This window comes from Electrophorus electricus, chromosome 11 (assembly GCF_013358815.1).
Source record: "Electrophorus electricus isolate fEleEle1 chromosome 11, fEleEle1.pri, whole genome shotgun sequence".
Lineage (NCBI taxonomy): Eukaryota > Metazoa > Chordata > Actinopteri > Gymnotiformes > Gymnotidae > Electrophorus > Electrophorus electricus.
The window spans coordinates 14,854,970-14,877,268 of record NC_049545.1 but is presented as its reverse complement, the minus strand read 5'-3'; the positions used below and the strand labels follow the sequence as shown (position 1 = coordinate 14,877,268).

General features: G+C 38.4%; 3 protein-coding genes across 6 annotated transcripts in view; 2 read left to right on the top strand and 1 right to left on the bottom strand.

Moving 5' to 3' along the window:
- dst (dystonin) overlaps positions 1-8,323 on the bottom strand; it is a 104,710-nt gene extending 96,387 nt beyond the window's left edge. The window contains exons 1-4 of the mRNA XM_035531626.1: positions 7,946-8,323; positions 7,547-7,581; positions 6,962-7,147; positions 3,712-3,925 (exon numbers count right to left, since the gene is read on the bottom strand). Of these exons, the coding sequence (XP_035387519.1) occupies positions 3,712-3,925; positions 6,962-7,147; positions 7,547-7,581; positions 7,946-8,126 (616 nt within the window). The 5' untranslated portion in view covers positions 8,127-8,323. The remainder of the gene's footprint in view (positions 1-3,711; positions 3,926-6,961; positions 7,148-7,546; positions 7,582-7,945) is intronic.
- A 2,541-nt stretch (positions 8,324-10,864) lies between these two features.
- znf451 (zinc finger protein 451) lies at positions 10,865-18,500 on the top strand. 4 transcript variants are annotated; one of them, XM_027023675.2, is made up of 13 exons: positions 10,865-10,887; positions 11,366-11,448; positions 11,557-11,631; positions 11,769-11,882; positions 11,992-12,106; positions 12,263-12,413; positions 12,663-12,789; positions 14,297-14,456; positions 14,653-14,800; positions 14,956-16,454; positions 16,903-16,989; positions 17,117-17,194; positions 18,342-18,500. In XM_027023675.2, exons 2-13 carry the CDS (start codon positions 11,392-11,394, stop codon positions 18,380-18,382), a joined length of 2,652 nt encoding a protein of 883 aa, XP_026879476.2. In that variant the 5' UTR covers positions 10,865-10,887; positions 11,366-11,391; the 3' UTR covers positions 18,383-18,500. The 4 variants fall into 4 exon arrangements, with proteins under 4 accessions (XP_026879476.2, XP_026879486.2, XP_026879467.2 ...); XM_027023685.2 differs by lacking the exon at positions 10,865-10,887 and adding an exon at positions 10,893-10,975 and having other exon boundaries at positions 16,903-16,980; XM_027023666.2 differs by lacking the exon at positions 10,865-10,887 and adding an exon at positions 10,893-10,975.
- Positions 18,501-18,643: 143 nt separating this feature from the next.
- On the top strand, positions 18,644-22,133 carry bag2 (BCL2 associated athanogene 2). The gene is made up of 3 exons (XM_027023635.2): positions 18,644-18,877; positions 19,620-19,729; positions 19,814-22,133. Exons 1-3 carry the CDS (start codon positions 18,753-18,755, stop codon positions 20,212-20,214), a joined length of 636 nt encoding a protein of 211 aa, XP_026879436.2. The 5' UTR covers positions 18,644-18,752; the 3' UTR covers positions 20,215-22,133.
- The last annotated feature ends 166 nt before the right edge of the window (positions 22,134-22,299 follow it).

The following is a 22,299-nucleotide window of genomic DNA, read 5'->3' as shown; positions in this document are numbered from 1 at the left end:
AAAATAAGCCTAGGATGTGCCATAATTCAACAATTACATGGACTATATACCATTAATAATACAACTGTTAGAGTTATTAAATTAATAAAATATTTTCACTGTGTAATGAATTGTGTCTTTCTGCCTTCTTCCACATTACCTACAGTGCTGAAAAATATACATTAACATATTAACAAATTTAAAATGTATGGAGAAATTGCCATTTCTAGGTATACAAAGTATGAAGGTGATCAGATTAAAAGTATGTGGACAAAACAAAAGATGTTGATCAAATGAAAGCTAAATGGTGAGCTCTGTGGCTACACCAACAACAAAGCTCTTTTAATTATCATGATATGACCGAAAATGTGAATCACTGTTTCCAGTCTTTTGGTACACATTACATGCTGTCATCTGACTTAAAAGTCCTGATATAGGAAGTCCCATCATGTACAATTTCAAACTTTTTCCTTAACTTGATAGTCACAAGCAACATACCACAAAAGAAAACACCACTCACTGTGTGTTACAAAATGTGCATAATAAAAAACTACAGTAGTTCTTTATCATTGCTGCTGAAATATTCCTTAATAACCCCCCCCCCAAAGCACAGAGACCTATTTGTATAAGATCCTTTTCAGAGCCTTCTAAGAACATATTTGTTGACAACTAAATTTTGATTATGGAACAAATGGAAAACATTGATGACCGTTAAGGGGAGTCCATACATTGTGTCAATTCCTAAATTACACAGCACTACCAATTTCTCACTCATGAGATCAGATACAAGTTTCTTTTTTTCTACTCATTTGAGATTAGCAAAGATGTCTTTGTGCATGGTCTCTGTATCTCTTGAGGCAGGTCATGCCAGTAAGCATTGATGAGGATGGATGAGGTAATTCTGCTCTGGATAGACACTGAATAGATTTCTTCCGAGAGGATATAGACAGCAGTTTTCATCCTGAAATGATTCACTTGGCACTAAAATAGCGTTTCCTTTTGAGTGCATTTGCATAGAATGTGAGTAAACTGGAGTTGATTTATGTAAGGAGCAGTATGGTGTTATATGTACAAAAATCTTTTGGTACGGTTTAGAGACAACAGAATAACAAAGACGTAATCCTCTTAAAGAACCATAAATAATGAAATAGCCTATTCGTTTGATTTTCATTTGAGAAGAAATAAACAAAAACACTGATATTTTTGCAGTGTTATCATGTCGGTTCATCTTATGAGCGTTGTACAAAATAAAGGTAGTCTAGGGAGGACCGTTAGGCTATCAACATCCCTGTCATTATGCAGCAGAAAAAAAATTAATATAAGCCATCCGTTTCCCAAAGCTCATCTAAGCTCATACTAAAACTCCTGTCATATAAGAAACACAGTTACAGTTATCCTGAAGGGATATTTAACGAGATGAACGTTAATGCATCAGCGACACCATATACCGCTATCAACACCCGATACGTCTATTTCAGGAAGGTCTTCTTATACGGCCACTCAACATCAACAAACCGAAATACACAAGTAATATTGTTTACCTTTGTACTTCTCGAGTACATCCTCGTAAGCTTGCAGATATTCCTTCTCGTTGGCGAGCACATATTCCACCGGTAAATAACACGCCATTGCCGGGAGGAGAGGAGGCCGGTCAACCAGGCTACTAGCCGCGAAAGCGAAAATCGACTGTAGCCAGCAGACCCAAACTGATCAGCTCCGTTATTCCATGAAAGGCGACGCCCAGGTCCTCCCTCCCATGTCCATTAACCACCCAATAAACGGGAGTTCCTCTATGCTTTCCTGAAAAATCTCAGTCGGGCGTTAACGATAGGTTGCTAGACCTATGAATGCGCCACGCCGTATCGTGCCGCTGACGCTGGACAGTGATAGTGCAAAATTGCCCCTTCCCACACACGCGCACACAAACCCACCGCATAGCCTACATGCGCAGGAGCTCACACAAACACATCAGTTCCAGTAATGCAGATAATTAGCCTGCACATAATAAACAAACTCACATGCGTTAATTTACGTCCAAGTAAACAGATGACTTTCACATTGCGCCTGCTTTCGCATTTTTGAGGCGGTGGTGGAATAGGTTACAAGTGCCAATAAAAATAACAGTTGTATTTTAAATAATGTAACATTAACATGTGCATTACAACAACACGTAACTTGTGGGCTACTTTATCATAGACAGACCGTCGGTAAGCCCATCGTGAAGGCGTTCACACTGTGGCATGTGTATGAGACAGTCGGTCATCCACGTGCCTATGGGTAAGCCCAAACTCTTCAGGGTCCTATTACTAGATGTATTTCATTCCTCGGGGAACGGCGCTTTGAATGTCTAAACCAAGGGTATTCGATCCGGACCCCAAATCCGGTCCTCGATTTTGTAATCCTTTGTAGTTAACTAATTGAAATCAATCTCACCACTAAATTGATTGTATGTTAGATGTGTTCATTCTGATTTTTTTTTTTTTTGCTAAGTAACCGCAAAAATTGTGAATAATCCAAATGTTCTATGTTGTTCTATATCTGGAAAATGACATTTATTTTAAAATATCAATTTTTAGGAATGGAATGATATTTTGACTTTTTTAAGTTCATTTTTTATTTTTATTTAAATTTTGGCTAGATTGATAAACATACATCATTTTTAAATAACTGATTCCGAACGTTAAAATGGTATAGAGGATATATAATGTCTCTACAATGTAAAAATTCACACAAGCTTTGCCTTTTTTATCTGTGCTATCTAATGCCAAAAAATTAAACGTTCCTCACAAACTGGAAAAGGTTAATGTAACTGGCTGACTCCTAGGTAAAGGGAGCATGGAAAATCTGTAGGAATTGGACGTCTGTGATTTGAATACCTCTGCTCTAAACAATACATTTACATGGATGTAATAACTGAGAACACCGATAGGATATAAATGCGAAATTTTGAAATGTTTGGCAGCCATATGAAATAGACTACTCTACTAAAATGATATTTTAATTCAAATGCAACATGTGAGCTCGATGTGATGTTTCAGGAGATTAATTCGGCGGCCTTTATGCGGGTATAATCATAATCAACTGATAAACGCTGATTTTTAAATGACTATAAAAAATAACAAATAAGTCAAATGCCAAACAAATACAAAGGTCTAAATAGACCTAAATAACTTAATTGCTTTAATAAAATACGCTATCCTTATCCCAAGTGTACATGTGATAACAAACAGGCGTAACAGACTGTAATAATTTTTATATTATGTACAATTTTGTCTACGATTAGGCCAATTGGCTAAATGCTTAATTAGTCACATACGCTGTACGCATTCCAAAGTCTAAATATGCTATATCACCGCAGATTTGAACCCAACTTCAAGCGTGACCACAGTTCATCGTGATCTTCTTTTAAAAGGACAGCTTGTGGGGACTGTAATTATCCGTAACAAGAATGTCATAGCATCGGGGTTTTCTTCTTAATCAATAATAACGTCATAGACACGATCTAGATTTTAGTGGTAGCCTCCTTGAAAATAATTCATGCAAGCTCGCTATTAATCATTCTGAAGCAGCCTATACACCTACTTTGCAGCATATAAAAATATCACAATGAGTTGCCTGACATACGCTGATGAACAACAGAAAGACAAAGTAATTATACAGGCTCGGGCCTACACCCTAAATGTAATTATGCAGAAAACTGAAATATATGAAATAGCACGCTATGGATCTTACCAGCTATCCTGAGGACAGCCCTCTCTGCTGGATCCAGCACAGATCCTCCCTGAATCTTTCGCTTTGAACGTTCATGTCTGGGTAAATTCCACGGTAACGTGTCCCCCGGTGCCGGCGAGACAGACCCAGATTTCAGACTGTAATCATCTTCGTCTGAGAAATCAGCCGAAGAAGACATAGAACAGCGGAGGGAAGCGTTCCCCGATCCGGAGCTCTGTGGGAACAATAGAAAAGCACCCATGTTGTGTATTCTCAGCAAATACACTACAGCCCAAAGAGGCACATTCCTAGAAGAAGGAAAAAAACATATTACCGATTGATATTGTTTTGTCTCACCATTTTTACTTTCGCTGGAGACGAATTCGAGGATCGTAAAAACACGAATAAGCTTCAGAACAGCATCGGTTTGTGCACACATTGAAATGATATCTCACTGACAATAAATAGCAAAGGCATATGAAAAATCAAATGCATTTGGCTCCCCCGACAGGACAACGAAAAGACTTACCGCTGTGTACGTCTCAGCGTCAAAAACGGAGAACCTGGTTCCACTATCCATTTACATGCCACTTTTGACAGAACCACACCCTTCTGTATACAGTCCTCCACTTGTATAATCCAGGTTAATTTATAATATTAATAATGTAAAATCACTCAGAGAGAGAGAGAATATGTTGGGCTGGAAAACAGCCTGTAATGCTGTAACATGTCACCGTCATTATCCTTGGATACAGATATGGTATGCTGGATAGAGACAAGGCTGTACTGTTTGCTCAAATGCTAAGAATTATATGACGCTACAGCTTCACTCCTGAGTCCGCGTATCCTACTGGATGCGTGTGCTTCACGCACCACTCTTACCCAATCAAAAGCAGCCTATCCAGTGTTTCACGCATGCTCGTCACAGCTTTGCCTCCATTCTAGGGTGAACACTTTCCCTGTTTCCTTGAGGGTTCCAGCATCATTGTGGCGTCCACTGTGTTAATTAGCCTACATCCTTTTTTCCTGGATTATTTTTATAAGAAAGTGTCTGGTACATTGCCATCAGACAGGACTACTGACCATGTATGCTGTTCCTGAGTTCTGTTCTTCACTGTACTTATGTTTGGGCCAAATGTAATAGTTTCTATATGTTTCTATAGCAACACTAATGCATAGGTTGCACTAATGCATAGGAAGTGTATCTTCTCATCATTCTGTTGTTCACTATGTGACAGCGGTGCTACATCATCTGCAGGACTATGTTTAGGTTGCACAGCTCATTTCTATCATTTATTTGTAAGCAGCAGTTTTCATTATCCAAAGACAAGTAGAAATTAGATAAGAAACGTGATACAAGAGAACCCTATTTCATAGCTGCCCGTATCTAATAATGGATCAAAGAGCTTGGATCATAGTACATATTATATAACTGCATAACATAAAACATGATGCAAAGCAAATGTAGGTATGCAACCTGTTAGCATATTATTAGCACCTACTCTATTTTTACATTGTAATTTTTTGTCAAGGAAAAAATATATAGGCTATGAGCATCTTTCTTCCCTTCTTCCACTATATAGTAATTAAAATAAACAAAATAAAACAAAATAAATAAATACAGATATAGCACTCTGAAGTAAAGGCCTTTAGCCCTTTCATCCTTGGTGCTGTTGTAATAATAAACAATAGAAGGTTAAACAGAAAAAAACAAACAAATATAAGATTGTGTTTGTACATGTGCTATTTAAACAAAATCCAAAGTATGGATGACAATGGAAAGCTACGCTGTGAAAAATATTCAATGACTCTTCAGTGTTCTACCATAATGGTATGACCAAAAGATGGTTCAAAGCAGTGTTCACTTGTATATTTGATATTTTTCCCTTCTATTAGAAAGCACTCTCTGGGACAAACATCATCATTTATCATATTCCACTTATAATGGAATATCTTCAAACCTCTCACAGATCAAATGCTAGAGCAATGTGAGACAAATCAATAAGGACGGAGGAACATGTAATGCAGATAATGTAATTTGATGACACATTCATGCTTCTCTCAATGCTTCCCTGATTAGTCCTCCATAAGCCTGAATATAATTTAATACATGACACAAATATCTCAACATGACTGCCCATGTTTGTTTCTCATGAATAGCAATACATCAGCAGACCACTACAACTATTCCAGTTATTGTCATATTTAACTGATATTACCCATGTAAAACAGAGGCAAAAGAGATTAAATGTAAAGAGGAACTGGAGGAATTGGTAAGCACTGGATGAAGAAACTACAAGCACACCCATATCTGTACACACATTCACTCTAGTTCACTTTCTGCTTTGCTTAGTGTAAATATCTGCCAAACAAGGCGTTTGTGTGGTTAAAAAAAAACAAAAACATCTTGTCTTGTTACTTTCTTTTCTTTCATTAATTCTAATAGAAAGCTTCAAAGACTATTTCAGATTTTGTAAAATATGATGATACATTTATAGAATTCTACCTATGTATCTATATCTATTCTTAAAAACCCAACAAATTCACTTAGCTTGCTCAAATTACTCATAACTGAACAACTATGTGACACAAATGCATATCTGGAGCAATATTTACTTAATTTTGCTATGTATTAACACCATCGCACAAGGACATAACACTTTCTGACTAGAATAAGTAAATGCAGTTTAAATATATCAAGAAAAATGTCTATGGAATGCGTGAATAAACACCACAGAGATTTTGGAAAATGATAAGACTGTTCACAAAGACTTCGTGAAGGATATGTAGAATATATTTTCAGACAGGTAAAGCTACACAAAAACTATGCAACTATAATATTTAAAACATACCTGCCCTAAGAAGACATTTTATTTGCAGGAATTTATTCCATTAAATAATTACTGCACAATGTGTGGTTTCACAGTATAGTTTCTAAAGGGTCATTTTTTTCAGCACCAATTCCATGTAAACTCATATTTGACCAGTAAAATCTAATTATTTCTTCCTCTTGGGGTAACATGAAAGAGGTAGAATTTGCAGTAATTGATAATTGTTAGTTATGGACCAAGGTATGATCAAATATTGTAATATTTGATATATATAAAATTATACTGTCTTGCAGTGATGATGTAAAGGTGTAATGTTTTCACATGACTCCCATGAGTCAACATTACATGAATCAGGAATAGTAGGCTAACCATTGTGGGATTCATTCTGATATGGGTACTTTATAAGTGACCTTAATTAGAAATGTGAAAAATACACCTACTGGTTTGCGAGTTGGTGTTATTTGAATTGAGTGATAAAAGTCAGGCTGGACTCTTTTCTTCACTTTGCGCTTTCTGACAGTAGTAGTGGAGTCTGGGTCACTCTCAGGAATGTCAATGAGTGGCCTCTCTTCTGACACGCGGGCTCGTGCACTTCTCTTGGCATGACGCGGACTGTGCCGAAAACCCTGACAACACAATGCATTAGATACCCATTCCTAAAGCGATACCGCAATTCATACATCATTCACACAGTTCATTTTGAATTAAATGCTTATATTCAACATATGTACATTTTCTGCTTCAAACTGTCATGTGCAGAAATATATCAGAAACGGAGTTAGTAATATTAGTGTTTGCCTATGTTAATATAAGTTATTGGCAAAATCCTATTTATTGATCACACATGCGCAATGCGTATTTTACTGTATTCCAACTAACTTTAACACGCATTACAAGTGTTATAATACCTACAAAACAAAGTTCAACATAGCATAACTTTTTCATAACATCCACGTCTTTCAAAATATCTTTCAATCACTTAGCCTAATAATGACCTTGATAGATGAAAAGGAAAAGAAAATTACCTCAGTTCGAAAGTGATGTGTTCGAAAACCAGCTTCTGGAACAAATTGGAAATGTTGAAATAACTCACCCCTATCAATTTACTGTATATAAATGGTGAGTTTGCTCAGTCAACCGAAACAAAAATACCTCCCAAATGCCTCATATGCATGACAATAGGCTAGAGCTACATAATGATGTTGCGAAAAACTGACGAGTGGAGACATAGCCGCTCGCTATTGCGTGGGCATACGTTGGTGCTTCAAGTGCTCCCATGAGCACATATCCCAAGTGAGATACCAAAATACCATCGGACAGCTAAAGGATATTGTTATTTTACATACAAATATGCGGAAATGGGATATGACAACTGAAAACAGTACGCTACGCCTTGGATTTAAGACAGCAAGGCGTTTACTCACCGCGACTCCGTGAACGCCTTGTAAGCACTGATTTTATGGGAATTTTCTCATTGCGAAGCTTCCGATGCAGGCAGCAGAGAAACAGAATTGTGGCGACAGTCCCGAGCAAAAGCAACAATAATAGCAGCACACACTGAATACTTAGAGGTCTTAATAAGACCAAAAAAGCCGCAGCAATCATCACGATGTAGGGCAGCCCCACCTGTAAAAATGGATTCCTTATCTATTTGCTAAGACTGCATGCTGACAGGGGAATTGGTTCACTTGCGTTCCCTCTATTCACACTATCTGGAGGTCTGTTGGTTTCAGTAATGCAAGGCAACAACAAGCCATGACTCAGCAAGAGCCCCTCTTTACAGCTCATGCAGGGGGAGCGAGCATCTGCATCTGAGCTCAGCAAGGCTGCAGAGAGGAGGATATTTAAAGGTATCCGTTCTGCACAGACTGCGGTGTAAAAGCTTGGGACATCAGACACGTACATAAAATCATGGATGTCACAACGTCACAGAACAGTAATACGTGTCTTTTTCAGCTCAAATATTGCGATAGAACATTTTATGGGTTCCAAATGGGTAGCCTCTCTTCTTTTTACCTGGTACTCCTATTTGCATATTAAGCAAGTATAAAAGTAATAAGCCAAATGTAAAAACAGTTTTATTTTTGATTTAGCCTGTCCCACAGTATTAATTGATTTAAAACAAATATAGTATATTTTATCAATGTTAGTTTTGGACCACAGGAATTGACTTTAAGGTGACAGGAAATCCAGCAGTGACAATGTTTTTAAAAAGGCCACAGCAATATTGCTTTGCTTGATGCACTCATGAGTGTAAAACCCACAATATTACAATTAACATGCCAAAGTAATTTATATACAGTCGAGGTCAAAGGCTGAGTTTATCACCAAATTGCTCATCACCAAATTGCTCCTGGATTGGGAGAGGTTCCTCTTGGATGTTTTGATACCATTTCTTATTCATGGCAGTGTTCTTAGGGAAAATTTTGAGCAAACCTACTCCCTTGGATGAGAAGCAACCCTACACATGAATGGTCTCAGGATGCCTCACTGTTGGCAGGACACAGGACTCATGGAAGCGCTCACCTTTTCTTCTCTGGACAATAATTTGTCCAGATATCCCAAACAGTCTGAAGGGGGTTTCATCAGAGAAGATAACTTTACCGCAGTCCTCTGCAGTCCAGTCCCTATACTTCCTGCAGAATGTCAGTATGTCCTTGATGTTTTTCTTGGAGATAAGTGGCTTCTTTGCTGCCCTTCTTCAAAACAAGCCATCCTCTAAAAGCTTTTGCCTCACAGTGCGTGTAGATGCCCTCACACCTGCCTTCTGCCATTCCTGAGCATTCCTCAGAAGATCACTGAAATTATGTTAGCAGGCCATTTTGTGGCAGGGCTGAAATGCAGTGGCTAGAAAGCAGTCATTTTTTCTGGTTAAGTTAATTTTCATGGCAAGGAATGACTTTGCAATTAATTGCAATTCATCTGATCACTCTTCCCAATCTAGAGTTAATACAAATGCCAACCATAAAACTGAAGCAGCAAACTTTGTGAAAACCAAAATTTGTGCTAATCTCAATACTTACATGCCTGTAATAAGAATGGATCACCACCAAAATAATATCTTGTTAGCAGTGGTCTAAATGTTAGAAATTGACAAATAGAGGACAGGATAGAAGATGGCTGACAAATTTGGTAACAGATGGCCTACACTTTGTAATTGTAAACTAAATGCCTAATGCTTATATTAAAAACAGTGACAAATCTCTATATCTTCCTTTTTGCTGACTATAAATAAATTATTTTACCTGAAAAAATTGTAAAACAAACGGGTTTGTTGTGTAGTTGAAACATATGAACAAATACTGCAGCATGATAACTCATTATACATGGCATAGTCTAATGCAGTGGAAGTGGTTCTGAATTATTGAACAATAGTGTTGATATTACATATTTTGGATTCTTCTGCAGTTACTGCACATTCATTTAATACGCTTAATGCTGCAAAGTTTTGATAAACTAATTAGCTCATATAATCACTTAAAGAGTGAACTATGAGTCATTCTGTTTTCTTAAGTTGCAGCAATTTGTGAAGAAAAAAAATGCAGCCTGTACTGCTTTTTTTCCACCTATAGAGAATGTTACTTACAAAATAACCCTAGAGGATATAGTGTCTCATTTTTAATTTTTTTTTCCCTGTAATTAATATAAAGTTCTCTGCAAATAGTATTAAATACTAGTTTCAAATACTATAGTATTACAACACTCTTTTTCACATTTCTAGCAACATGGTAGATCTCAAAGGAATAAAGTTCTTGTGTCATATTAATTGCAAAATTAGCAAAAATTACAAAAATTGCTAGAAAAAATGCTGAATTTTCCTTAATAATTATTTATTACCTTTACTGTTGTTTTTTCATCTTGAATATTTCTAGTATCTGTACAGTGCTAAAGTGTTTATTCAGTTTTTCAGGGTGTAAAAGGTACTGATTTACTGAAGTGTATGAAGTCCAATGTAAGAAATGTATTGTACAGTGCAACTGGTTCTTCCCTATGCTCAGAACAATAAAGTAAAAATGATACTGATCTTGATCTAAATTATCAACATTAAAGTGCATTATAAGGGTGCTGCAGCTCTCCAGAATCTCAGGACCTCAGGATGCAGCCCTACAGATTCCTTGTTCCTTCTTTAAATTAATATATTAACACTGCTTTGTTCTTCAAGCTACCTAGCCTGAAACAAAGAGTACATACAATGTTCTACTTGGAAACATTATTCAGTTCAACTGCATGTACTAGTAGCTTGTTTTAAGTTTGTCAGTTTCGCTCACCAAAACATTATCTAGCATGCAGGATGGACTTTTACTTTGAAAACTGACCTAGATATTTTTAACGTTGCTTGCTTCACAAATCTTCACAAAACAAGCGGGTAGGCTATTTTTTCCAACGTCCTATCCCGAATCACTGTTTATAAGTGTGTTTTTTGTCAGCCGCCGAAGTTATTGTTGTTTCACGGGGTCAGAATTTACTGTTTTATGGAGAGACACCGATAAATGTGAAATGGCGTTTATGCACTTGTTTTGTTCATATCATCTTGCCAACTAGCCAATGATATACCTAGCTAACGTTAGCTACGGAAGCAAGCAAGCTAGCAAGCCAGCCAAGTTTTTTGACCAAAGTGTATTGTCAATCTAAATAAGCAGCATTTATAGAGTAAAACAAGGTTATTTATGTTTATAAAACACTAGTTATTTTTTTTAAGTTGAAATGCCCAGATGACTAAAATGGAGAACCGTAGCACAACTTTAGAAATATATATTTTTTTATTACTCGGCAACGTTTTGCAGCGTGGTAAACTACAGCTGAGTTTTTGTAACCCTTCAAAACTACTCTTGATTTCTTCACAGATCTAAAAGAGAGCAGCTAGCTAGCTATGTCTACTTCTGCAGTGACTGAAGATGCTGAGGATGATGACGTTGAGTTTGTATCAGTAAGTGTATTAAAAAAATGAAAATAAGACATTTTATTATGACAAATGTAGCTTTAGCGCTTGCCAGATCACAGCTGAACCCCGTCCTTAAAATTGTGCACGTTTCAGGAGGGTCTTCTCAGACCAGTTCTGGAATGCATAAACCTCGTGAGTGATGGGGAGGAAGATGCAGGTGTTTGTACGGTGAATATCTTATGCCTTACAATGATCGTTCAAGGACTACGTGCCTTGTATTAAAATACATTTCATAAATCAATTGCTTGCACCTGTGTCAAAACTACCCTTTTATTTACTGTTCACACTTTAAATGGAATGGCAAGGTTGAGGATCAAGTTGACAGACAAAAGGCCCAGGTAGTTTCCACGTTGGACAGACTGGCTCGTCAGGTCGCAGTTGAGAAACAAGAGAGGGCAGAAAAGTGCAAAGCCTTTAAGGTTTGTTTTTCCCCCACTACCTATGATTTTTATTACATCTACCCTCCATGACAATTTCACTTTACATGTGTTGAGTGTGTCAAGGGCCATGCTTGTATTTGTTCTTCAGGAAAAGATGATTTCATTGCAAGCTCACGGTCGTCAAGAGTTGGCAGTCAGGCGTTGCAGCAATGTGGACAGTAATGATGCCAAACGCTGTGTGGACATCTGGCTGAAAATGCCAGGTTTATTTTACCTCAGTCAATGCAGACTAAGCAGAATTTGTAGAGAATTATTTTTTGTATCACTATGGCTAAATCAAATTACATAGTGTCTGATGTAATTTGAATTTCTTTTCAAACACATCATGGCAGTGAATTGTTCAATTGATCTTCACTCAGGATTAAAACCTGGCATCATCACCACAGACACAGGCTGGAGGTGCAGATCTGTCCCCAATCCCTCATTCAGAATTTGTCCTCAAACCTGCCCTGTGATTAACTGTTGCCGAGTCTATGACAATGTCCCTCTCCTCGAGGGCCACCTTAAAAGGTCAGTGATAGTCTGGTATCAGTGTAAGATTTGGCTTGCACCTTGCAGGTTGTATAGGCTTGGATTTGACGTCTAAGTCAGGAAATGTCATTTCTGCATTCCACAATGTTGATATTTTTGTAAAGCACTTTTTTGTAGTTTTGAGGCTAAAGACTGCAGGATGTCACACAAATGACCTGTACCATTATAAAAACTGTTCCTCTGTGCATATGTTTTATCAAAGTTTTCGGGTGTGTTTTGAATTTGTAGATTTGACCACTCACCATGTGACCCCACCATCACCCTTAAGGGCAGCCCTGCTTGTGTTTATGCCTGTGTGGCCTGTGGCAAGCACTTTGACACCAAAGAGGCCTGGAGGATACACCTAGATGCAAAGGTTTTTCGATTTGGTTTTTCGATTTGAATCACCAGGGGTGATTCTAGGATTTTACTCTTAGGGGGGCTCAGCCCCCAAACAGAATATGGAACACTACATGCATCAACATATGAATGCAATACAGGGCTATAAATTTCCGTATTTGTGCAGATGTATTATATTCTTATTTTGAAAAAAATTCAACAGATTGCAAGTTGGATAAATATTAAACATCAAGGTAAGATTTATTGAAATACATAACGCATACCAACAAGAACTAAATGAGTTCTGCATCTGAAAGCAGTAAGCCAGACCACAGTGTATAACAATACTTTAAGGAAATGCCCAGGGTATTTGACAGCACTGATTAGGGCCCTCTAGTGGTAATGTAATGGTTTATGTATTGCATTTTTGTTGTGTGTAGGGGTGTCACTGTTTATGTTGCATATGTAGAAAGTGAGTTGTCATGGGCATAGCATGTCGTGTAGAGCAGGATTCTTTAATATTATTTGTGGTTGTAATTCATTCCAAATGAGAGAAACAAACATGGTCCACTATTTGAAGAATAAGGTATGCTTCTGCTTGACTAGAATTTCAAACCTGCATGCTGGGTGGAAAATATTGATGAGGCTTAGTGTAGAGATCCCTAGTGTAAGCAATGAGCTGCCACTGCACAATGACAGGCTGTGTAGAAGGGACGAAGAAATTAACAGCCTTCAAATAAAAACTAAACAACTGGTTAGGGTGAAGAGGAAATGTTTGAGGTCAGAGATATAGACAGTCCAATACTGCCATGTATGAAAAACTATCCCCTATTGCTATGTCAGACTAAGTGATCTAATTTGCCCTCTCACCTGGCTGCTATTATTAACTTCTGTAGTCTTAGTATGTCCACGTAAGTTAACAAACTCTCGGATATCCATCTATAGAAAAACAGTCTACACGGGAAAACGTTTGGCTAAAAGGGCTCAAGTTGTTTCTGTTTAATTAATTATGTCCTGAAAAAGGCTGCTGAAGAATTTTAAAAGAATTGCCTTGGTAGCTGCTCAGTTTACCTTGCTTTTCAACATCATTATAATTCTCAAATGTTTAAAAAGTAGCACAGCCTGCTGCGGTAAAAGAACATGAAGCTGACTGCTGGCTGAATTTCCCACTCGTGCAGTTAGATTACGGGGACAATTCACTGACCTCATTACGAGCAACAATTTTTGTACTCATCTTTATCATTTGTGATACAAAATCTTGAGCACTGTATAATGCTACTAAAGGTTTCATTATTATTCAACACACATTCTTTAACTTTAGAGAATATCTAACTATATGTTAACTAGCCAGTTTACTTCAGATACTTCTGCTGCGCTGCAGCAGTTGATGGTCTTGGGCCGCTGCACCTCCTGCACCAAAAGCCACACTGGATGAGATGGCCTACCGCCATTAATGTCGAATGTATACAAATTAATTACAGTTATGTCTTTTGTAGAGCTTGGTACAATGACCTAAAAAATGACCTGTTTGTTTGCCACTACAGTTGTCTTCCGCCGATGCTAGTGGTCACGTCAGCTCTCAGACCTGCCAGCTGATTGTGTGCTTTGCATGCCCTGCCTGCTACCTGCTCTTCAACATTAGAGATGAGTGTCTTCAGCACATGGCAGCCAAAAACCACTTTACTCAGTTCATCTCTCTAGGCGGTTAGTGATGATGCTGTGGCTTCTAAAAGCCACTTTATTCAATTATTGCATGCATTGTGTAAATCCCCCATGTTCACTTTGATAAAGAGGGTGAATATTTAATTATTTTTAGCTTTTCTAATTAGAATAAATATTTTTAGCTTTCTAGTTATCTAATATGTTGCCTCATAAATGTTTCTTAACATTTTCCAATCAGAGGTGAAATCATCAACGGTGCCAATTCCAATTCCACGATATGCAAAGAATCGGCTAATTACTTTATGTAAAGATGTTGTATTCAGTGTAAAATGCACAGCTTGCTCAATGGTGCTTACTTCACACATGGAAGCAAAGGCCCACTTCAAGTAAGTTTACTTGCTCACTCATGCATTAAGTATAGTGATATATCATCAAAAAATATATAGCTGCACTGGAATGCAAGCATCACAACCTGAATTTTTTTTTTAAACTAATATTTGCATTACGTGTTTGGTGCTGTTGTCTCTTACTGCACTCCCAGTGTGCACTGCAGACAGGGTTGTGCCATTGCTGAAGCTAACCAGAGCATAGCTCAGGTTATGAAGCAGCTGACGGTCTTGGGCCACTGCACCTCCTGCACCAAAATCTTCCTCTGCCAAAGGTCAATGGAGGAGCACAGAGAGCAGATGCAGCATGTGGTAGAGGCGGTCAACAGTGTCGAGCAAGCACTTCTGTATTACAGCAGCTCCTACGAAAGCCGACACGGCCTCCAGGGTCAGCCCTCCAAATGTGCCAGAGCAACTGAAGCCTCACCCCATAGAGAAAGAAGAGAGAAAAGTGAATGTCTCTGGTCACAGACCAAGCGACAGAGGCTCTCCAGCTCAGCTTCTTGGGTTGACGGCAGGGCTTTGAACCTAGCCTGGTTCTGCGAATGTGGCCTGCGGTACATGGAGGAGGAGGAGGCCAGCAAGCACCTTCTCTCGGCTAACCAGATCTTTCACAAGTGTGCCATCTGCGGCAAGCTGATGGGAGAGTCGTCCATCGCCCGTTTGCACATGAGCAGGTTTCACGGTGGCGCTCACCTGTCCAACTTCCTCTTCCATTGCCGCCTGTGCAAAGTCGAGATGCCCCGCATGGAAGACATTGTGTCTCACATTGGCGTGACCCATCGCGGCCACACTTACTATCAAGAAAGAGAGGACACCACAGAAAAGACCTCGTCATGTCCTTCCCCGAACCCTTGCTCCAGTGCTGCAGATAACAGGCCAGCCCCCACCTGTCCTGCTCCTCCTCCTGGACGCAAGCAGCGGTGGCTGTGCAGGATGTGCGAGGACCTGTTTGAGTCTAAGGCGGCGGTGCACGAGCACTGCAGCAATGTGAGCAGTCATAGCTTTCAGAGGTTCGCCTGCGGCCACTGCCCACAAAAGTTCTTCAAGGAGTCCACCCTTCGGCGGCACTGCACCAATGAGCACGGTGGCCACCTGCTCCTCCGCTTCTTCTGCGGCCTGTGCGACAGCATGCTCTACGACTCTGAGCATGAGTTCCAGGAACACTACAGCAGCCTGCACAGCAGGGATTACTACCGCTTGGAGCAGGTCGAGAATGGTACTTCCTCAGCCCTGAAGAGCTTGGTAGAGGCCCCAACAACGAGCGGGAGCCTCCCACAGCTCTGCCCCTGCATGGGCTCCCAAAGAGCTGACGAGGAGCAGAAGTCCTTGTTCACGAGGTGCATGAAACAACTGGCAGGCAAAGGCAAGTGCGAGTACATCTGTCGCAGATGCACAGTGGCAGTCGGCTCTTATTCGCAGATAAAAACACACATGTACCTGAAGCATGGGGCCCAGGGGAAGGACAAGAGTTTTGATGTCATCTGTGCATTATGCTCCGAGAGACAGAGGGATGTGCCCAGTTTCCATTCCCACTACCATGCCCACCACTGCTTATTAGAGCCCTGTGTGTCTTCTAGAAGCAGTGGTCTCAGCAAGGATGCCCCCAGTGGCATGATTCTGAACGCAGAGGAAATCTCAGCAGGCAGGAATGGTGAGGCTTATTTATAAATTAATGGATTGGTTTTCTTCTGGTTGTTTCTGCTGTGGAAGCGGGTTTAATTAATACAAGCATGTAAGGGAACCTTTGTCTGCCAGAGTGACTCAGGTTAGAGAGTGAGGTCTTAAATACAGTTGGATACATAGGTCTTGGTAACTAAATAACAGGGCAGTCATTTAATTATTTAAGTAGGGGAAAGAGGAGTTTTGGTATCTTTTGACTTTGATATGTTTAGAATATTCAAAGGTTAGTCAACCTTCCCAAAATATTCCCAAAGAGGAGGAGACCAAAAATTTGAATAGATGGCTGCAGACATTATTCAGCCTCCATACTGTTGTGTAACATCTGCTAAGAATGTTGTTGGGCTGTCTGAAACTTGTGGGAGACTTGCATGTATAGATGATTAATTACTAAGTAAATTATTCATTCACTTCTTTTCTAGCTGAGGAGTTTCAGGATGTAAAGAGTATCATTTCTTCAAGCACTGATGTTACTATAGAAAACCCTAAGGGCTCTAAAGGTACCCATGGTGAATTTGATAAGTTTACAAAAATCTTCCGTTTCTGGTCATTTCTTCTTTAAGAAGTTTAAACTTTTGCATTCTAGGGTATTTTATGTAAGGTGAGCATATAAACAGAAGATTTTGTTTTCCTTAGATGATGCTGATGAGGAGATGAAACTGGCTTTGGCTTTAAGCGCAGAGGAGGCAAAGAAGCCAACACAGTTTGATCCAGGTGAGTCAGTGTAACGACTTTTTTAAGCAGTTTACTCAGCTGGCACATCATATCTAAATGTTTATGACTTTGCATTCATTAATCAGATGTTTATTTCCACTAGCTTTGAATACATGAAATCTGGTAGCAGTATGGGTACGTTAAATAACCTTGTTAAACTCACTGTTGGCTCTTATGGGGGAAAAAGAGAGGCAAGGGTAATAAGGAACATTGAAACCTACCTGGTGCATGCAGTATGGGGCTTTCTGTTCATGGTATATATGTGAGTGTGTGATTTATTTTATTTATCTATATTTTGGGGGGGAATGTGAAAAGTTATATATACCTACACACACACTCATTCCCATTTGCAATACAACTTTTCATATTCCAAGGCCTGTGAAAACCCTTACTCACATTAAGACTTAAGTGCATTTGCAGTGAGAATGAAGACTTCCTCTACAAAACTCTGGGAAATGTATAATAGTTTTATCCAAATTTGGATCTCCTAAGGAAGTCATAAATGATATGATGACTTTGCTCATGTTTACCTGTTTAGAGAGTGGACACACTGACCTATAAACAATCTGCTGTTAAGACAACAAGAGATCCTTTGGTGCCGCCTTATCATGCTACAAATAAAATAAAATAAAAAGTAGCTAATATTATAATTAAACACTTCAGAATCCTCCAGGATAATGTGGAGACTTGCAAGAGATGTAATCAGCTTTAAATTGGAGAAACCAACGGATGGCTTGCTGATCGTTTTGTTGTACACCTTTGGACGTTCAGAATTAAGGATTTGCCATTTCCAGTGGCAAGGCATTTTTAAGATTATGGACATTGCATTAACGTATCTGGTAGCTATGAAGTTAGGAAACTCAAAGAAGAAGAAAAAATCAAAGTGTGATTCACACCTCGCCACTGCTGTGGGCCATACATTTTAAATGTACTCATAAATGAATCTTGAAAATGAACAGGAACCTATATACAGTACTGTGTCTACACGGTATGTCACAGACTAATTTAGGGAAATAGCTCAATAAGGTGTAGTGCTCTTAGATCCACAAAACATATAATTATGTTTTATGAATGTTTGTTTATTTAATCTACATACTAAGTTAACAGCCTTTATAAATATTTCAAAAATACTGTTTAATTTTCACAGAAATGGAAGAAGCTTTGAAAAGAAGTCTGGAGGAATTTTGATCGGAAGAGGATGACAATATTAAAAAAAGGATGTTTTGGCAGTCATTTCATGTAAGAGTTTAAATGTATTTGTTTTGGTGAGTGTATTCTGAACATTAAATAAAGAGAGCTAACTAACTCTGCGTGTTACTTTCTAGTTCATATACAATAACATCAGGTTGTTAGAATGAGGTCTGTTATGTTATAAACCCCACCCTATACCCAATACGTTTCTGTTCTTCCCAGAGGGCAAGGAGTTTTGCCCCTGGGAAGTTCCAAGCCATGTTTGGAGTTGTTACTCAAGGACGCTGTACATCGAGGAAACCACTAGAACGTGTAGTTAACAATTGACCACCGCAATTGGTAGTTCCCGCAACACCAGATTCACACGATGGCCCAAGCAAAAATTAACGCAAAAATTAACGATGCCGCGAAAGGAGGCAAATTTTGCAGGTCGATTTCAATGGCGGATCGATCTATGCGATTGCTGGAGAGTCTGGATCAAATTGAAATGAGGTAGGTTGCGCGTCCTCTGAAACTGCATTTGCAACGTTCAGCCTATACGGTGGTAGAAATGGTATTAGCGTTGTCGATTTAAAAAGAACTGCGACTGCGAATTTTTTATTATTTTTTTTACGCTTCCGTATTAGTACAGGTTATATCGTACTGAATTTTGAGCAAAAGTTGACACGGGTGCAGCCGGCAAAACGGCGACAGCTGCTGCGATGTAGCTGCTCGAGTTAGGCTATAAATATAAGTTGCAACACAAGGTGCACTTGTATTAGGATTCATGATTAACGTTGAATGAGCTCGAAGGTGCAAAGCCTAATTTTTACTACAGTTTAAATTTAAGCAAGTTAAACGTCATATAGGTTATATATATATATATATATATATATATATATATATTAGATAGGTTAACTAATAAACAGGTGTAGGTTTTGCTTTTACTTAGCTGTTATAAACAAAGAAAATGTCATTTCAAGAATTATTTATCGTTGCTATTATAACGTATATTTTGTGAAAATATAGTCTGCAACAGATGTTCCTGTAACTCCATATCCCGTGTTTGATCACAGCGACCATCTAATCCATTAACTTCAATTTACCTGAAATTATAACTCAGTTGTAATCTATTGTTTCTGTATAAAAATGCGCGGATTATTTTCAGATGTCTGGTGTCATTTTTAAGACGCCAGTCTTATATCGCTTACTATGTAAGAGTTTGCTAAACAGTCAGAAATGTGGTCTGTTTCAGGGTGGAGGCACTAAGAGAGGCGGCCACAGCAATGGAGCAAGAGAAAGAGTGCTTACTAGAAATGATTCAATCCATTCAGAACAGCCAGGAAATGCGAACCATATGTGACGGTAATGCTGTGTGCGAAACCCATCTGAATTCTCAAGAGTGTAATGTCATAATTGCAAAACTGAAACGCGCACTATTTTCCCCAGGAGAAAGAGAAGAGCTCGATCTGACTGCCAACAGGCTCATGAGTAGGACTCTAACTGTGCAGGTTTCCGTAGATACGATCCGAAACCCACAGCAAGAAGATGCGCTGAGAAAAGCCACGGCCATTATTGATGAGATAGTCGCTAAAGTGCTTGAAGACTTGGAGGGCGCAAAGAGGAGTTTGCGGGCTTTGCACGCGGCTTGTGTCACAGATGCAGGCCCTGTGCCCATTGATCAGAAGTTTCAAAGCATAGTAATCAGCTGTGCGCTGGAAGACCAGAAGAAAATCAAGCGGCGACTTGAAACCCTGATAAGGAACATGAACAATACAGAACGAACAATTAAAATCATGACCTACCAGAAGGTTGATGAATCTAAGAATGACAGTGGCAGTGGTAAATAACGGCATCGTGGTAAACAGCGCGTTTTGGGGGTGTATACTATATCAGAGCCTTCGCTAATTACTTGAATAACCACAGGCTGCCCAGTTTCCCTACATTTCATAAGAACGTCATTAAACTTGTTGGCCCTTACGCTTCATCATAGTTAACACCTAGATACGGTATTTGATTTACTACAAAACATTTTTCTCTATGAAAAAAAAGTTTTAAAATACAGTTTGAGGCTATATTAAGATTTTTCCTCAACACAGAGAATTTGGTGGAATTCGAAGTGGAGGTCTTCATTTTGGTATTAGGCCTGTAATCACAGTATGGAACACTTGCCATGGAAACCATGAGTGTAGGAAATAGCACTGTTCAACATGGTTCAATAAGCATTTGTATACCCAGTTGTTTACATTAAGGGAATGCTATAAGGTATCCTGTTCCTATCTTTACATCAAGTATGCACTGATCATACAAAGTGCAATAGGACACAGCCCAATTAACTGTGATAGTAAGTGTTATTTATGCAATGCTACTCAAGTATTTACTTTGAAATTGCTGAAATTATTTGAAATTATTATAACTTCAAATAACAAAAATCCTCAATTTTTAAAAAGACATACCCAACAATAGTACACTTGCTGGAGACGAATTGTATTATTTTCTTAACCACTCAGTTATAGTTTTGTTATTAAAAGTATTTAATATTTAACAAAATTTAGTGTCTAAAAAAGGAGCATCACAGCAATGTTCATCTTCAATTCCTCAAAATATCTGCTGCAAATACAAGGCATTCAGTTAACAGTAATAATTAATATAAGATTGATAAGACTTAATTTTACTTTGAATTTATTTTCTTTTAAATGTACAATTTTTATTTACACTTGAACATATTTCCATTCTAATTAAAATTATGGAGCCATGAAAGTACATTTTAAGTGATCTCTGACAGGTTCATACAGTTTAAAGCTCAGATAATGATTGAAAATTATTTGTTGCCGGTATACTCAAAATTTGAACCTCAGGTTCATCACTCTTTGTACTTTACATCTAATATATGAAATAAGTTTATTAAACAGAGTTAAAATAAATCATTTATTGTACAATGAGTACAGGTTAATGGACCAAAGAGAGAAGAGATCAAGGCAACAGACGTAATATTATGAGACACACTAGATAAGACATCAGCAAAATAAATGAGCAATCACACAAAGTCTCTAAAATGACATTGCTGTAGCTTACTAACACATTCAGTCAAGAGTGGGTGCAATAACATTTGCCAGCTTTCATTTAAAACAAAGCATACATTACATACTGTGAAGGCATCACAACTAAAGGAGAAAAAAGTAACCACTATTAGCAATCATAATAGCAGATATACTGAATATTTCAAAGTATATTCTTAAGGATATGCTCAATCATAAAGTGATTTAAATTGACATATAAAGTGCCTTAAATTCACTGTAGTGTATTTTTTATAGCAAAAGCCCATAATGATAAGATATGCAGAATTACAAAATACAAAGAGAGCAAGGTAGAAAGCAGATCACAATTGTAAACATGTTGGTGGCCATTGTGGCTAAGTACCATGGATCCACATTCACACTTTAATGAAATATAAGGCATGCATGTTATGAATAAATATGAAAATTAATAATAAGCCACACTGATGTGTTTTGTATGTTGAAGGATTTTCATGTGTGCTGTCCACCAAAGAGTTAAAATTAGTGAATAAATTCTCTCATTTTTTTAAAGATTAAAGGAAATGATTCTAATGAAAGCCAATGGAATCAATCATTTTGAAGCACACTCTGATACAATAGGACCAATGCAGTGTAAGTGCCGACCAAATGCTTTCAAATAAACTGTTTTTCCAGAGTGCCTGCAAAATGGTAGAAGTTCCAACAACTTGGGCTGGACTGCTGGCCCGTTTCTGTTTTGTGCCAGAAAGCTGGTTCCTTCTGGATGAAGGTACCAGCAGGGAGTATATGAGGCATTGAGTACAGGGAGGAGCCAGAGAAAGAAGGGGCGTGGTTGGTAGAGATATATACTGGACAGGAGGGAGGAGCTGTTTTGTGGGCAGTAGTAGCTCAATGGTTAAG

Bases quoted from the DNA above. Each gene is read 5' to 3' on its own strand.
- znf451 (XM_027023675.2), top strand. From the start codon at position 11,392: ATGTCTACTTCTGCAGTGACTGAAGATGCTGAGGATGATGACGTTGAG. The intron at 12,414-12,662 runs GTCAGTGATAGT...TTGAATTTGTAG, and splicing joins CTCGAGGGCCACCTTAAAAG to ATTTGACCACTCACCATGTG. The intron at 12,790-14,296 runs GTTTTTCGATTT...TTGCCACTACAG, and splicing joins GGATACACCTAGATGCAAAG to TTGTCTTCCGCCGATGCTAG.
- bag2 (XM_027023635.2), top strand. From the start codon at position 18,753: ATGGCCCAAGCAAAAATTAACGCAAAAATTAACGATGCCGCGAAAGGA. The intron at 18,878-19,619 runs GTAGGTTGCGCG...GGTCTGTTTCAG, and splicing joins CTGGATCAAATTGAAATGAG to GGTGGAGGCACTAAGAGAGG. The intron at 19,730-19,813 runs GTAATGCTGTGT...TATTTTCCCCAG, and splicing joins AATGCGAACCATATGTGACG to GAGAAAGAGAAGAGCTCGAT.